The 16,912-nt window shown below is 38.4% G+C and overlaps 1 protein-coding gene across 5 annotated transcripts in view; it reads left to right on the top strand.

Moving 5' to 3' along the window:
• The window catches only part of LOC105247786 (protein outspread), a 175,182-nt gene that overhangs the window by 148,417 nt on the left and 9,853 nt on the right, over positions 1–16,912 (top strand). For 4 of the 5 annotated variants that reach the window (XM_011252161.3, XM_011252160.3, XM_011252156.3 and 1 more), the window contains 4 exons: positions 8,734–8,922; positions 12,491–12,563; positions 13,818–14,393; positions 16,703–16,875. In XM_011252161.3, coding sequence (XP_011250463.1) covers positions 8,734–8,922; positions 12,491–12,563; positions 13,818–14,393; positions 16,703–16,875 — 1,011 coding nt within the window. The remainder of the gene's footprint in view (positions 1–8,733; positions 8,923–12,490; positions 12,564–13,817; positions 14,394–16,702; positions 16,876–16,912) is intronic. The other variant, XM_011252157.3, reaches the window with a different exon arrangement.

Consider the following 16,912-nt stretch of genomic DNA (forward strand, 5'->3'; position numbering starts at 1 on the left):
GTCCATAGAGCGGAAAGAGCGGCAGCACCAATCTGACATTCCAAGTGAGATTATTCGAAGCGATGCGAGTTTACGGTTATCCATAATGGTTACTCGTTTTAATTAAACACAGCGATCGAGAAGAGGAGCAGGAAAACGCGAAATTGCTACTCGTGACGCAATCACGACCAACCGACGAGACATTTATAGGTAGGAAGCGAACTTTCGAGCCCCGATTCTCATGTATTACTCGGCTCTTTCAATCGCGTCCCCCATGGTCCCCATCACCGCGTTCCCTCGTCGTCCCAGATTAGTCAAAGGGGTACTTAATCGAGGCGGTGATGGTTAATGCCGACCTTTCGCAGCCTCCGCGCCGTCCGGTAATGAAAGCAGCCACCGCGCGACCGGCCACGATAATGGCCGCAATCTGTAACCGGGGCGAGGTCAATTAATAAAGACATCAGGCCATTAATTTAATTGCGAACGCTGCGTCGCGCTGCGCGAGTGTCGCCGCAAAGCTCGTCGTCGTCGAGAGAATCTCTCGCGCATCTCTCTCTTTGCCTTCTCCCGCCGTCCTTTACCTCCCGGACGCCTCGATTTATTAATCCGCGCCATAATTTATTAATTGCGAAATCCTCGTCGTCGCGCAAGTCAATAAGAAAGGTCGCGGCCATTAAAGATCCACGCGAGGTCGACAAGGTGCCGATCACCGCGATGCGAATTATCGCTCCATCTCGGCGATGAAAACACGCGCGCGCGATGCTAAGTAATCGATCGATCTATCGAGGATGATGAGAGCTGGCGCTCGCTCCTCCGTGAAAATTATGGTGCAAGTTACAGCAGACTTGAAAAATCATGCGAGCGTCGACTTTTCAATCACAGGGCTTACTTCGATCACACGGCAATATTTTTAAACCGAGCCTGTGCGTATGAATACTTGGAGAAATGGGTATCTCAGACAAGAGAAGGTACCGTGGATTATCTCCGACGAACGAAGCTGGGGATAAATTGATGGATAGATGTTAATGCGATCCGGGACACGTCGCCTGAAGCGATCAGCAGGGAATAATGACAGATACATATAACTCAGGGAACATACGAAAGAATATTGCAGCAATGGCTTACCGAGGCGAACCTAATAGTCGCATAAAATCAATAAACATACCATCATTAAATAATTCATTGCGCAGGTTAAGTGTTTGTTGCGTTTCTGCAGCGGTTAGTTACGCAAGTAATTTTTTCCTTGAACGGAATAAAATGTAAATACGTGTAATATGTACGTACTATCGTATAACTGAACTCGATTGGATCTTTCTATGGTTTAGATATATATATTTTTTCAATACAATTCTATATTTTATATAATAATATTCTATACGTGTATATATTTCATCTTATTATGTATAAAAAATGATTTTATTTAAAATACACATGCAATTATTTTCGAAAACATCGTATTGTTTCGGAAGAAATACAAACTAATGTGTATCTCCCTCTTTGTACGACGAAAAAAAAAGTTCTTCATTTAAACTTTAATTACTTGACACGCGAGACGCTATCGCGTTTCTTGATAATTGCCGCATTTAATTCTACACAAGAGTTAGAGTCTCTGCATCAATTACAGTTCGAGCGTAGCGGCACTTTCAAATAAATAAACTATTGATATCCAATCAATGCCGCTCAAGAGGATATCAAGGCGACCTCAATCTACGAAACATAATAAATCGGTCGTTAAGGATAGAAAGCCGCCACTCTTCTTTTTACCCGGAATAGCCGACGTACCCCCTCGAGAACGGCATTCGAGGCACTGTGGCGGCTTTGTTATCGGCGTCCGCGAGTTTCAATTGCGAATCATGGTAGGTAATCAACTCGCCGAGTTATTAGCTAAGGTGCCTTTCACGGCGCGGCGCGTCCGACCACGCTCCTCGTCTCTTGTATAATTCAGCCCGGATATCAACGAGCGGAAGAGAAACAATGAGACAGAGAGTTATTGTGAGAGGTCCGCGGATCGTGCGTTATCGAGATATTTCGCGTCGGGAGCCAACTAACGGCCGCGATTGCCTTCTTTCATCTTCCCTATTTCTTTTCCCCTTCATCATCCTCGTCTCCCCTTCGTTTTCTCCGTCGTCGCATTTTTCTTTCTCTCTCTCTCTCTCTCAGTCGCCTCGCGATTTCTTCGGATGCTCTTTCCTCTCCTCTTCCGATCCCGCTGCGCGTCCCTCGCTGCTCGCGTTGTCGGTAATCATCGAGAAATCGTATTCCCGGTTGATGACTGGCGGGTGATTACACGGCGGTCGACCGCTCGCGCGCGCGAGTTTGCGGATCACCCATACGACAGCTAATTGAAAGCGGACGTTGAATCGGTACAGACGGACGAGCCTCACCGCCAACTGATCGTAGATAGTCTTGCTCCGCTGGTACTCCGCCTTTAGGATGTTCCCTTAAACGACCGCTGTTTCTAAACGATGTTCTTATTTCTCCCGACAACGAATTAATCGTCATTCTCTCTTTTTTTTTTTCGTGAGTCTTTATTTTTTCCAGACGGGAGAAATGACGAGTTTTCAGCGCGATAATTGTATAAAGGATGTCGTAAGATAATTGAAGTTATCTTTATTACGGTTTATTGTATCAGAAGCTATGATTGATATAGTTTGATCGAATTGGTGAAAGAATGTTTTAAGAATGTTTTGTACCTATTTTCAAAATATTGAGAATTTAATGAAAATTGTACAGAATGTCCTTACATGTTTAGAATCTTCAGTACAATTTTTAAATCGATTCATTAAAGCGTTCACAAGTTATAAGGATTTTAATTTGCACCGAATTAACATGTGTTCTTATGGGAAACGTATAACCACGTCGATTCAAATGACAAGAACACATGGAAATAATATTCAGAATTTGTTGAAAATTTGCAAAAGTTTAGATACAGAGAAAATATTTGGTCAAATAATATTAATAATTCCATACAATTTCTCATACTCAAAATACACCAAAAGTGGATATTCGTCAATATTGATTTTCAACTACTTTTTGCTGAGATTGTACATATAAAACATCCTTAAGAAGAGATGTTTCGATTTCTCTGTTATATATTAAAAAAAAATTATTTCCACATCGTATTTAGAGAAACATGCATATTTCGATATAAATTTTTCTTTCTTTCGACCGCTACCAATCGTAGATTGGAAAAAAGTGGAAAGATTATGGCATTTTTTTAATATTATATAAATATATATATTATTTATATTATATTTATATAATATATATTATTTAAAACGTTTAGAAATAATTTTTTATTTAATTTGTTAAAATGTCTCTCAATCTCACTTGATGCTTACATTAAGTAAACGAATTTAAAATCACACGGCTACGTTAAATATTTTACAAAAAGAAAAAAAATTTAATTTTCTCTTATACGCGTATACATTCTGCCATGCGAGCTTCAATTTGAAGATTCCTTCAAAAAGGGAGAAATGAATCGCCTTCTCTCTCGTCTACATATGATACCCAACACATCGTGCGTTGATATGCAGAGAATATAAGATCCACCTCATACGCATTCTCATGCATTCCATCACGTCGTCGTTGGCAGAAGAATCATCATGCAAGGAAAGAGAGTCCGATGATATTTCTAATCATTCTTCTAGCCTCCACTCTTCACTCGATTCTTCGAGAAAAAAATTGCAACAACCATTTTTCTTTTTAAAGCAATTTAAAGATGTCAATTCGCTGATGTTGATTTATAATTGTTCTTATGCGCTCGAATTTAGTCGCCATAATTTTAAAGATTGATGAGCCTTTAGTAACGCATAAATATTGCGACACATATAATGATCGTCATTATATTATTTTAGCAACAATAGTAGGACCATGTTGAACATTTAGCTCCTTTAAATACCCGTCAGGCGGTAACTTCCCATGCAGTCTGACGGCTTTCAGTTTTATCGATCTTTTCCGTTTGTAATACGAGCACTGTCAAGATACATAGGTGCACTAGTAGGACCTGTTTCCCGCCGTTGAAAAGTTACCGGATCGTTCCGTGTCTCCTGACGACGAGACTCCTGTTGATTTTCCAGACTAGTCTAGTCTCGAGAGAAAGAGAAGAGGGAAGAGGATGGCGGATAAGATCAAGGGCCGAGAATAACCACGCGAACATCGACGGTCGACAAATTAATGCCTCAAGGTATACACTTTGCGGATGGAGCAATTAACGAGGCTTCGGCAATTATACACATATAAATATGTACCTCCTTACGCGGATTAAACACGCACGCGGGTATCGCTGGTCGATATTCCAATAAACACTTTTGCCTTTCGACCAGTTTTCGATCGAGAGTTTTGGAGCGGAATGTGCAAAGTCATATCAAGTTCAAAGTTTTTATCTATTTTACGAAAAATTGATATAATATTCGACTAAAACGAAGAAGAATTATTCCCTTAGTTATCACTCTTTACATAATATTTCAATATAATAATATAATAATTGTGTGACGTAAGCACGAATTAATTTTGATTGTAACAAATCTCGTGCCAAATAAAAAACTTTATTTAAAATTCTTATTTTCCGCGATATTTCTAAAAATAGATATCTCGGATAAATTTTTTTCGAACTCACCCTATTTTAATCGTACCACATTCCAATCACATTGTCAATATTTTGACGTTGCACCTGGCAGGTGTCTCGTCCATTCTTGGGACGATAGGAGGAATCAAAAACGGCAAAAACGAGGAACGAGCTGCCGTTAATGCCACTTGGAGGATTATTAATGACAAAGCTTAACGCTCAGCTGATACTGTCAGGCGGATTCGAAATTTCCATCCTGTCTTTAACGACGGCTGCGTCGAGATTTACACCGATGTCGTCGAAGAGAGTGAGCGGGCGCAATCATCGTCCTCGAGAAATTCTCACGTTGGTCCCACGACGTCGACGTGAATTCGGCATCGATGATGAAAAAAATCATGAGCTAGTCGAAGGTCTCAAGGTGAAAGCTTGGCTTGTCTCCCTTAATGAGCGATGGACGTAGATAGTAATAGTCATGTTCATGTTTAATTAATATGAATTATAATCGCGTTTGCAGACGATTCTATTTATATTCTGCGGTTGTCGTACGTTCAATTATCCCAATGTCATACGAGGATACATTCGATATAATCTGATAAGCAAACGTCTCTTATTAAATTGCTGAAGCCAGATTTTCTCGAGTGGCACTTGACGTTTTTATACCATTTTTTATATAATTGTTTTATTCCAAAAAAAGATTATTCACAGAATTTACATATATATAAAGAGAAAGAATTTTATAAGCATGTATTAAAATAGAAGAAAAATAAGATAAAGAATTGAACAATTTTTTTCAATGACCAATCATTCAATGTTTAACACATTTCATGTACGATTTTTTAATTTGTTACATTTATCCTAGTCAGATTGAAAAAATTGCATTGAGAAATTATAAAATTTTCCCGGATTATGAATGTGTAAATCGATCAATAACGTTGTTAAGAATTACTATAAATATATCATGATTTGATCATATCGCATAAAATGCATAAAGTTAATAAAGAAGCGAAGCACACAGGAGTCTGGGAAATGCTTATGTCATCCCGAGCGATCCAGACGCCCATCAGAAACGACCTTGAAGAGATTGTACGGTACTGAAGACGAGGTCTTCTCAGTTTGGCAAAGTCCTGCGGCTATGTTTGCATGGCACGTCGCAAAGAAGAAGATCAAAGGCGAAGATTTACTCTTGCACAGAGAAATAAAAGGAGATGAGAAAGATTACGGTGCGAAAAAGACGAATGTGTAGACAGGAAAGGAAGCTTGAAAAGAAAAAGCGTCGTGAAAGACGAAAGGATCTCCGCGACAACCAGATCACGAAGGACCCATGTAACCGATGAGGACCAGATTTCGCGAATCACAAGCTACCTCCTTTATTTTCTTGTCTCCTCCGTTTCTTTCCTAGACTTTTCTTCACTTGCGTTGCTACCAATCGATACCGTGTTTTATATTCATTTTTTGTTTTCGACTATCATGCGTTTTTCTGAAAATATAGGAAAAGATTAGATGGAGAATTTAATTAATGTTATATAATAAAAAATAAGTGAAAAACCATCTCATTTACTTTAAAACCAATTTTAAATCAAGCGATAAACATGAACGAATATCATAGTGAGCGAGTGAAAAAATATTAATTATTAATATTTATTTGTTTTAATTATTAATTAAATAATGCTTCTTCAATCTAATATTTATTCATTTAGTTTGTGCATCTGATTTATTGTTATCTTATAATTAAGTTATTATAAAATAACAATAATAACAATAATAATTCATTATAATATAATAACAACAACATAACATAATAATTATAACATAATAACAACATTAATAATTTTCGCAATATTGCTTTTTAAAAAAATTTTAAGAAAATTTACCACAGCTCGTACTAATGTTAAGAATTAGCTCGACACGTATGCAAAATTGTAGAAGTAATTTCATGTGATACAATCCATTCTCTCTTTAATAAACAGACGGAAAGCCGACCAAAAGAACCGACCCACTTCTTGCCAATAAACACGTCCGGCGAACAAAAACCATGAGTAGGGCGGTCTTGTGTATGTAACGGCCGACATCGGCCGTGATGTATCGCCCCGTTGGACGCATCCCTTCGTCTGTTCCCAGCATAATCCGAGGGCATATGTGGTAGCGGCGCTGCCTTAATAGAGGCTCGTGCCGCGCTGCGGACTTAATGCGTCACGGATTTTCTTTCACACTTGTCCATTCTACGCGAGCATAACCGCCTTACGCATACCTTGGTCTTAACGCGAAATGCGTAACCCAAAGAAAAGAATTACCTAATTTTTTTTCGCGTCGAATGATGGGCATACAAATCATCGCGAATCGGAGTAATCGTGATTTTAATTCCATAATTTGTAATATTAATAAACGTTGTTTCGAAAAATGTATATTAATCTGATAGATATGGTATCTATCAAAGTCTTTCATATTTCGTTGACAGACAAGTACGTGAAAGCAGTGAACATTCTTTTTCGAGCGTTTGTTCTTCGCACGTCTTTTCTGCGATAATCCAGTTCTTTGATCTTTGAAATGCAGATGACAGATGCATCACGAGGGGTGTATAATGAAGGGTTCATTCGCTTATGCGATGCAGAAAAATTGATTTTTTAAGGAAGAAGAAGAAGAGTTTAGTTAAATAAAAAATTAATTATTTATCGTCGTTCTATTGCGAACTTTTCGCGTTTATAAATTTTTTCTCAACGTTCCCAAGCTTTTACCCTCTCTCATCCTTCGCGATTAATTAAGCGGGTTTCAAGCGGAGGAATTTTTCGTATGCAAATTTTTGTATTATTCCGACACGAGGGGCGATCAGTGGGGGCAAGAGAACGGCAAAGGGAGAATATATGTAGGCGCGGCAAAACGCCAAGCGTAAGATGTGCTGCTGCAAATGAACCTCTCGCGTTTCAAGAATAATGTCGCTGCTCGAGCCTAAGAAAAATTGCAGCGGAACGCGTTTTTTTTATTATTATTATGCGCTGTTTCGCGTGCATACTGCGTACACAACTGACGTTATGAATATCCTTTCTTTTTTTAGACAGGCATGATATGGTTGAATTTATTATTCTGAGAGATTATTCTAATCGTTAAATAAATACATCTAAGTCTCTTAAAAAACAACATTCAAGAACTATTTAAATAATATGCATTATTATATTTTTTAGCATTAACATTTTTAAAGCAGTATTTTCAAAAATATGTTTTTGTGATACATAAATAATTTTGTATTCAAATTACAATGGCGACTATTATGCATAACAAAAGCAAAATGACTCATTTCCTTTCTTTATTGTACAATTTATTACTAAAAACTTAATCATTAGTCTTTATTGCTTGTTTTATAGCTCGAGTATTACTCAATCTCCGGCGCGAGAGCGATCTGTCCGCAGGTAAATAGGCTCGTTCCCGTAAAGTACCGACGATTGCATTGCGGTGACATTCCCGCGGTACATTTTGCGCGGTAAAATGCCCGCAGCAGTCACACAGAACGGTTGTGCTTTGATCAGCGTGCAACTCATCTCTCGTTCCCTTCGCGATATCCCTTTCGCCCGCTAGTGTCCCGTGCTCCCCTCCCCTCAAATTGGCAGCAATTGCGCGATCACACCGATGGGACTCACTTTCGTTTTACGAGGAGCGAAGTGGAATAGCAATAAGGCGTCATTCCTGCCGTCCGCGGACTGCCGCTTTTACGGCCTGGGTAAAATACGCGGTTGGCTGCTGCGACCGGTTGCTCTCACACCTATCGTGCTGAAATGATACGTTTCCGGTACAGCGAGCCCCGTGTAACCCAATCAACCAAATGCGAGTGTAATGCACGTGCAATTTCGCGAAATGACCGATGAAAGAAAAAAGAGAGAGGGAGACCAAGTGTGATAAAAATGTCGTCGCGATGCACCGCTGTCGATGATTGCCACCACCGTCCCCTCTCGTTACGGAGCTTAATAAGCGCGAGGACACACAGATGACACGTAATCGCTTCCAGCATGTACACTTTCGCTCATAGACTTCTGTTTCGTGTTTACAATGTGCGCGATGTCGGGTATCTTATTACGTCGATTTGTTTAATTTGACAGTTAATTACGTCAGTTCGCCGTAATCTTCACTGTGCGAGGTAGAAAGCTTCTCTCCTGTAATAAATTGCCCAACATTACACTTCTTTTCTCTTATCGTTGCAGCCCGAGACGGTGCCACAGGCGAGGATCGATATGACCCGCGTCCTGGAGGTGGCCGCCGCCGAGGACGTCACCGGGCATCCTTACAGCCTTGCCGTGACATCGCCGGAGGGTGTGACCTTCGTCAAAGGAACATGCCGCGAGGAAACCAGGTGGTGGACGGACGTTCTCCAGGTGTATTCGCGAAACAAGGTTGGTCCAGCTCAACGTATAATAACTTTTTTCATTTCCGGTTTTTTTGAAAGATATTGCGTTATTATTTATTAAAATAATTCCAAATTAGTACATCAGAAAATTTCGATATAATAAATATAAAGACCGTACATTTCTCTCCTTCTTAAATTGCAGTATTTCTCGTGTTTAATGAAATGCAGCCGGAAACCGTTATGAAATGTGAGAGGCGCGATCCAATTCCTGCATTAAATTATGATATATCGATTGGAGAAGATGACTCGATAGCCGGTCGAAGGAACCCGTGCGTCTTACCTAATGTACACTTGCGATATAGAATGGCATCTTACGTGTATCATTAGGGAATTTAATTTTCCGTCGATTACGGAGGATACGCAGCGGCGAAGCTGCATCGATACCGTATTATACGTCTCTTTGAAAGGGGCATCGCGCGAGAAGAACGGAGTCACGCGAATGGTAGAAACGCGCAGAATGTTGCCTGATTGCGCGTGCTCTCGCATAATCATTACGTGCCATAATACATCCTTTCCTGCGTCATGCTCGTTACGCGCACAAGAATGATTCTTCGCTTGTGACGTCTTTTCGCGTCCACAGGATTAGCTCTAATAGGGCTTCAGCATGCTAGCAGAAACCTATTCGATGTAACAAGAGAGTTATGAGAGAGCTCCGAAGAATATCGCGATTATTTCAACGCTTTTAAGTTCTAATGTCTACGTCAAATGTGTCGAAATTATAATATTAATCTTCTATTGATTGTTTTGTTTTTTTTTCATATGGAATATTATCTAAAATTTAAATCTGAATAGTTTTAAAAAATATTTATTTTCTGATATAATTTTTTCTTTTATTTTAATACGGAATAAATTTTATAACAAACATGTGGTTAAAAAATTATTATATAATTATATAATTAATTTTAAATATATATATATTCTTCATTTCTTTTCACAATCACAATTGGAGACAGAGTTTAGGAGAGAAAAAATTAAAAACTAGAATTAAAATTACACATATTTTCTTGTTATTTCTTAAACAATGGCTAAGCAAAAATATTACCGATGTCTCCTGTTATATAAAAGTGACCATTGTATGTCGCAGAATCGAGGATTAGCGGCGATGTAGGACAGAACGCGACGTAAAAATGCGTCGAGTTCATAAACGGGGCGGGCAAACGCTTTCGCGTGATGAAGCGGTTATTGAGTGTGATTGTGCCTGTCGCTTGTGCTTGAAAGGCCTTGAAAAAAATAGCGTAAGCTACAGTGAAACTGCCGACGTTGCCTCGCATAATCGCCGATGCATACCGCGGCGCTCATTACGTCGACAATAACGCCAGTAGACTTGCGCCGCGACTTGTCACTTGGACTTGCGCGTCTCGGGGGTTGTCAGTCGAGCCGATTGGCCGCTTCCTGCGATTCATTCGTCTTTTCGCGATCTCTAAAGGCCTCTCTGTTTTCTCTTTTCACCGTCGGTTAACTTCTTTGCCGGGGCGTCATTATTCAGCTGACGACGAAAAGCGTTTGGTGACAAATGGAGCATCGTTTCACTCGTCGCTAAGCGATTGGAAATCTGGCGAACCAAGGTTGAGGACGAACTCTCCTCCATTTCGTAAAAGTTACCTTAACTCTGTTAATTAATGGCACGTCAATATGGTAACATTATGTTATAATAATTAAACAATTGAATACGCTGAATTCATATAAATCATCTTTTACATTAATATCTCATCGAGATTATAATTGAGATCTTATAGCAATATTTATTTATATTTTATTTATTAATAATTACAAGAACTTGACTTATTAAAATACATGAAAGATAAACGATATTTGCAATTTTAAACATTCCATGCAGCGGCACGACAAAGCAATTATAAATTTGCAACGTTTCGTGCACGTCATGAATTGTAAAGCAGTTGTTAGAGTGCTCTGCGTGTCGATGATTTAAGGCTTACAGCGTCAAACACAAGTGTTTATGTCACGTGTATATGTGCGTGTATTTGTTGCGTAACGTAGAGTCGCGGACGACTTGTCGAGATGAAATTTGGACCGTATCAACGTTTCGCGCTATAATTATTTAGCCTTCGATTGTCGACTAAATAGGTGTCCGTTCGCGCGAACCTTCCAATCAATCAGACACCATAAATCGAACCGCTCAAAAGCTGTTCGTTACGCTGCTCGGAACTTTGTACCAATATCGCGAATTGCTCGGCCGCGAAATTACCTAAGACATGATCGATCGGCAAGCGGAGAAATATCTCTTCATTCGGTGCTTCTGGTACAAAATGCGAAACATTTATTGCATCGTGACACGTGCGATATAACACACTATTGTATCGACGTCCTTCAAGAATAGATCTCATGGAAGGTATTTTATTTGTGAGATACATATGACATTTAAAAATCTATCCTCGAAATTCCATATACGTTACGACGTATCCCAATTTCCTTTCTTTTGTTTTTTCGTTGCAATATTTTTATTTGAATTAAATTTTTATTTAAATTACTTGTCGAAAATGTAGGAAAAATATTCTTCGAATTATTACAATCGAATTTTCTCAAGAAAATTAAAAGACATTAAAAAATATATATATATATATATATGATTTTGTAAAGTCATGTGTTGTGAATTATAATAAATTGTTACAACGCTCGTGCGTGTTAAAGATCATGTAATTCTCTTGCAAAAAGCATTCTTCTTCGTACTCAATCCTTTTTGCGCACATCCAAGAGGCAATAGCTCGATAATTATCTCTTCAGAGAACAGAATGGAGTGTTTTCTGCGCTTACGGGTTTCGCGTCGGCCACAATCGATCAATCGTCCTCGCGCGAATCGTTTAGGATCCCATCGCAGTCTCGCATTGTCCGTACGAGATTACATGGCTACGCGCTCACGTTAATTCCGTTACGCAAGCAATGATCGATCGGCAAACAGCTACACCTCGTCGTCGTCGTCGTGGACCTGCTGGTGTAAACGAACGATTACATTACGAGGCCAAGGCAAGATGCATACGTGCATACGCGCGACATTTAACGCGGTGAACGTGGAGGAAACGTTGCTCCCGCGTTATTTTCCACATTTTTTTGCAATTACTTCCCCTCCCTCTCCAACCCCATTCTCTCCACTATCCTTGGAATCGCCACGTTGTTTGCGTAAAGAGGGCTCGATTGCTTTGCACTTCGAGATGGCTTCGCGAAGTCGTACAGTCGTCGCAACTTCTTTTAATTGAAGATACGAGACGGTGCATAAAAACAATATTGTAATGCTAATTAAATAAATAAAAGGTATAACATTTATTTTATACGTATAATTGATTATAATTGATTAACACTGAGTATCTCTTGATTAAATTTGATTAAATATTTTTCACGAGATACATTCGTTTGCGAATCGTGATGTTTTTACGATTATGAAAGATAAGCGTAATTATTCGCGCGATCGCTTTCCAGATCGATTATCCAATCAGCTGAGATCGTTACCGGCGAAAAGGAACGCTCGAGGATTTTAATAATAGAATCTGTGGAAATATTCCCAATTTCTCTCTTGACGATTTGCGTTCTGTGGTTTTCAGGGTCGGCATAAGCGAAATGCAACCTTCCCCGGCGGACAGACGACGATTCTGCAAGTTACGCCGACGATTCGAAGTGAGTATGTCTACTGCTCATGTTATGCAAATTTTACAGTAATATGCATGTATACGTAGATATGTCCACGCCAGTAGTTAACGATGGCGTAATTACTACCTCGCTTAGTCATTTCGCTCCGTGGAAAAGTAATATTGCACAGACAAGGGTCTTTTACGCAAGCAATTTGATGTAACGAGATGCGAAATGTGCAACAATTTAGCCAGGCGTAGTAAACATGAGATGCGTGTGACAGAAGTGGATATAAATAATAAGCAGATAACGTTGGCGCGCGAAGGAGAAAGCAAATATCTTTTCATAATATATGTACTGTCTTTTACCGTCTACTTATTATCACCATCATCTTGTTATCTTTCAACAATGAAGTTTTCATTCCCTCTAATTACCTAATTAAGTCTATCTCAATTATATATTTTTTTCTGAGAAATTACAACAATTTAACTCGAGTCGAGTCACATGCAATCCACAGTCATATTACTTCAGTATGAATATTTTTATATGAATTTTATATGAATATTTTTTATGTGTATTATATATTAAATTTTTTTTCAAGTTTAGTGAAAAACTTTTTTAGAAAGAAAAATTGCTTAAGGATGTTTTGTACCTATTTTCAAAATATTGAGAATTTAATTAAAATTGTACAGAATGTCCTTATATATGTTTAGAATCTTCGGTACAATTTTTAAATCGATTCATTAAAGCCTTCACAAGTTATAAGGATTTTAATTTGCACCGAATTAACATGTGTTCTTATGGAAAACGTATAATCACGTCGATTCAAATGACAAAAACACATGGAAATAATATTCAGAATTTGTTGAAAATTTGCAAAAGTTTAGATACAGAGGAAACATTTGGTCAAATAATATTATGCAAGTACTAACTTGTTAAAAAGATATTAAATATAATTCGATAAAGTTAGCCATGTATCTGTCACAAGGCGAAATTCTCTGCCAAAAGTCAATCATTTCGATTAACAAAATTCGGAATATTTCAGTAAAAACGCAATAAATATTAAAAAATACATGTCTGCACTGTAGCTAAGATCAAATTATAATATTCCACACAATTTCTCATACACAAAATACACCAAAAGTGGATATTCAATATTGATTTTCAGCTACTTTTTGCTGGGATTGTACATACAAAACATCCTTAATTTTTTTCATTCGGAGATTTTACTCGCATTGCATTTGATCATATAAATTCTTACAGAAAATCAAATTCTTAAAAAATTGAACTTGATGATCGCAGGTAACACGCCAAATCCACCGCGACCGCGCTTCAATAGCTGTCAATCAGAGCCGCGCAGCAGCGGGTGGATCCCGGAGACCGGTAACGGAACGTCAGATCTGTGCTCTTCCGTCTTCTCGTCGACGCCGTCCTTGGTAACAACCAGCGTCTGCACCACTACTAGCAATAGCGTGCTGACCAACGGTAACACGGAGAGCGTCCCCGAGGTCAGGAGCAACTTGTCCTGCAGCAACTCGCCCTTGCATACTGTGGCGTCCCTCGAGAATGGCACCAGCGGAAGCTATCTGACAACCGCGACAACGACGACAACGGCATCGTTGAACGGCAGCATTTGCAGCACCGTTTATTCGACCACTTCGACAACCATCTCGAGCAGTGTCGCCTCGTTGGCCGACAAGCCGCCGATGATTCCCAACGACGGCGCGAGATCAACGAGCTATCGGGATCAACCTGCCAGCAGCGCGTCACCACCGACCCGAGACAAGCTCCGTGCTGAGGACAAGGCCAGGCGCAGGATGAATCAGCAGGGCGAACGAACCGCCGACACGACCGGCACGGCCTCCGGTGAGAAACTAGGTCGGTAGTATTCGACGAGACACAATTTCTTCGTGTATCCGGTGCCTTTGACAGATAAAACTGTCATTTGTACTTTGACATTTCATTCACTCCGATTACACACGACGTACACTAAGAAAAAAATAATGTTGAACCGACAACATCAGTAATTGGAATTTATTTTATTAATTCAATAACATTTTTAATCAAATTGATACACCGTGTATTGATTTGATTAGTAATGATATTGAATTAATAAAATAAATTCCAATTACACTGATGTTGTTAATTCAATATTACTTTTTTTCAGTGTATATACTCGATATTCTTGTGGTTTTTGTTACGCGAAAGATTTTTGTTTACATTTCTCTGAATTTATTTATAAAATTATTTTTCGATTCGCACTTCTAGAATTTAAATTGTGAAATTAACATTTGATAAAATCTTAATAAGGTTAAACTGTTAATGACAATCATTTTCAATCGTTCGTGATTTACTTTTCCGATTATATTGCTTTGTCAATTAAACTGGATATTCTTTAATGACATTATAATTAGAAATCTGATGATGTAAAAAGGTATATTACTGTGTTTGATCGTCCCATTTGGACTGATTTGCTTTGTGCTGTCGAGATTATTGAAATTGGAACATGGATGATTGATGATAAATAATTTATAAATAATATTAGGTATATATATCTATTTCTCGTTTCTGTTTCAAGATAACATGAAAGTTACATTAGAAGTAATAACTTTCAAGACGTTCGTCTCGCTTTGTCACGATTTACGTCAAAAGTTTTTCTGATTCTTAATAGTCGGATAAAACTAGTTTAGATACGGATGGAAACTAGGACGCTGCATTTTGCATTCTCAATGACGATGATTTGTAATCCGTAAAGAAGCAGCTGACGTATTAAATATGGCTGACCTATTTTTTTTTATTCTATATAATTGATTATAAACGCAATAATTTAAATAAATGTTAATTCTTATATAAAAAAACTATATTAATGAAATTAGATACTTTCTAGGAAAATTAATGATACAGCAAATTTCGAGATACATATCATTTAAGGAAGAGTAATTTATTTGCGTATATATCATTTAAAAAAAATAATATACTCGCAACACATGACAATCATGCAAAGTGGTTTTTTGTCGAGGAAAACCAGTTCCGCAACTACGCCTTTTCCCACGATTTTTAGACTCGAACCTTCGACTATCGTTTTTTTCTCGATAAAATATCGGAAGTCCCAGGATATCGAGGCCCGATAGTATCCGGCGTAGTTGCGTAATTGCGTGCGCGTAATCGCGTAGGAAATCTGCGGTCGTTCGGCCGCGGTGCATTGCACCGCGATTCATAGATTTCATTTAGATTGACGCCGACCGAACGACGGGATACTTTAGAAACTGCGTCGCGAAAAATCCGATCCAGGCATGCGAAATCCGCGGAATAGTCTCGCTAACGATTTACAGCGAACGCGGATTATTGAAACGCGTGTGTCTTATCGGAACGTCGGAATCACCAGGAGATTTCAACCGCAGATCGTCGATTAAAGCCTTAGTCGGCTTTAATCGCATTCGATGAAAAATTTTAATGTAGAATTTATCTACGCGATTTATTAGCCACATCATTTTCTCATGAAAGTTCTCAAAAGAAAAATCCTCTTATTTTACTAATTTTAATTATTTAATTATAATTAAATATTTAATTATACTTAATTTAGTATAATTAACATTGCTAATGCAGTTTTATATTTTCTTAAACTTTGATATAATTTAATGGTTAATTGATTTGAGTTACATACTTTATTTCTCTTAATTTTTTAGTAATTTAATATATCTCTTTCATAGAGATAAATTGTGATAATTTTTATACTCACAGCCATTAATATAACGATGACGTGTTTGATTTTGATATATTGCTAAGGTAAACAAAGAAGAAAGCGCGCAAGATAGTCTTTCACTTCTCTGATGCTTCCTGCAGCAAGAAGCAACCAGGTTATTAATTAGTCGGCAGTCAATTAATGTGGAGTGGTCGTTTGTCCGTGCCGGCGTCAGCGTGTTGGACGAAGGGCGCTCTTATAAGCGGAAAAGAAATTAATTAGTTAACTCGCCGACGTACCGAGGCGAATGTTTTGATAACGACAAACACAGGAAGACGGCATAATAATTTCATGTGCGATGCTTGTTCTGTCCATGGAGAATTCTAAGTATTATAATTATAATTCATTCTGAACTACCGATATTAGATACGTGAGAAACGATGGAATAAATAAATAAATAATTAGGTAAATTACGTTTTTAATATATTTTTTATATATTATACAGACGATGATGCGTGCCGGAGGATACTTTTGGAGCACGAGCGGGAAAGAGAAGGGAAGCTGCGAGATATAGCAGCGTCGTTAACTCAACCACGAGTGAGGAGAATCAAACCAAGAACTTCGGAGCCAACTAGAGACGTCGTGGACGCGGTCAATGCGGCTCATCAAGATAAGCTTGTATGTAATGAAAAGAGATTTGGAAAATATTCATTAA

This window comes from Camponotus floridanus, unplaced genomic scaffold (assembly GCF_003227725.1).
Source record: "Camponotus floridanus strain SB8 unplaced genomic scaffold, Cflo_v7.5 scaffold6, whole genome shotgun sequence".
Lineage (NCBI taxonomy): Eukaryota > Metazoa > Arthropoda > Insecta > Hymenoptera > Formicidae > Camponotus > Camponotus floridanus.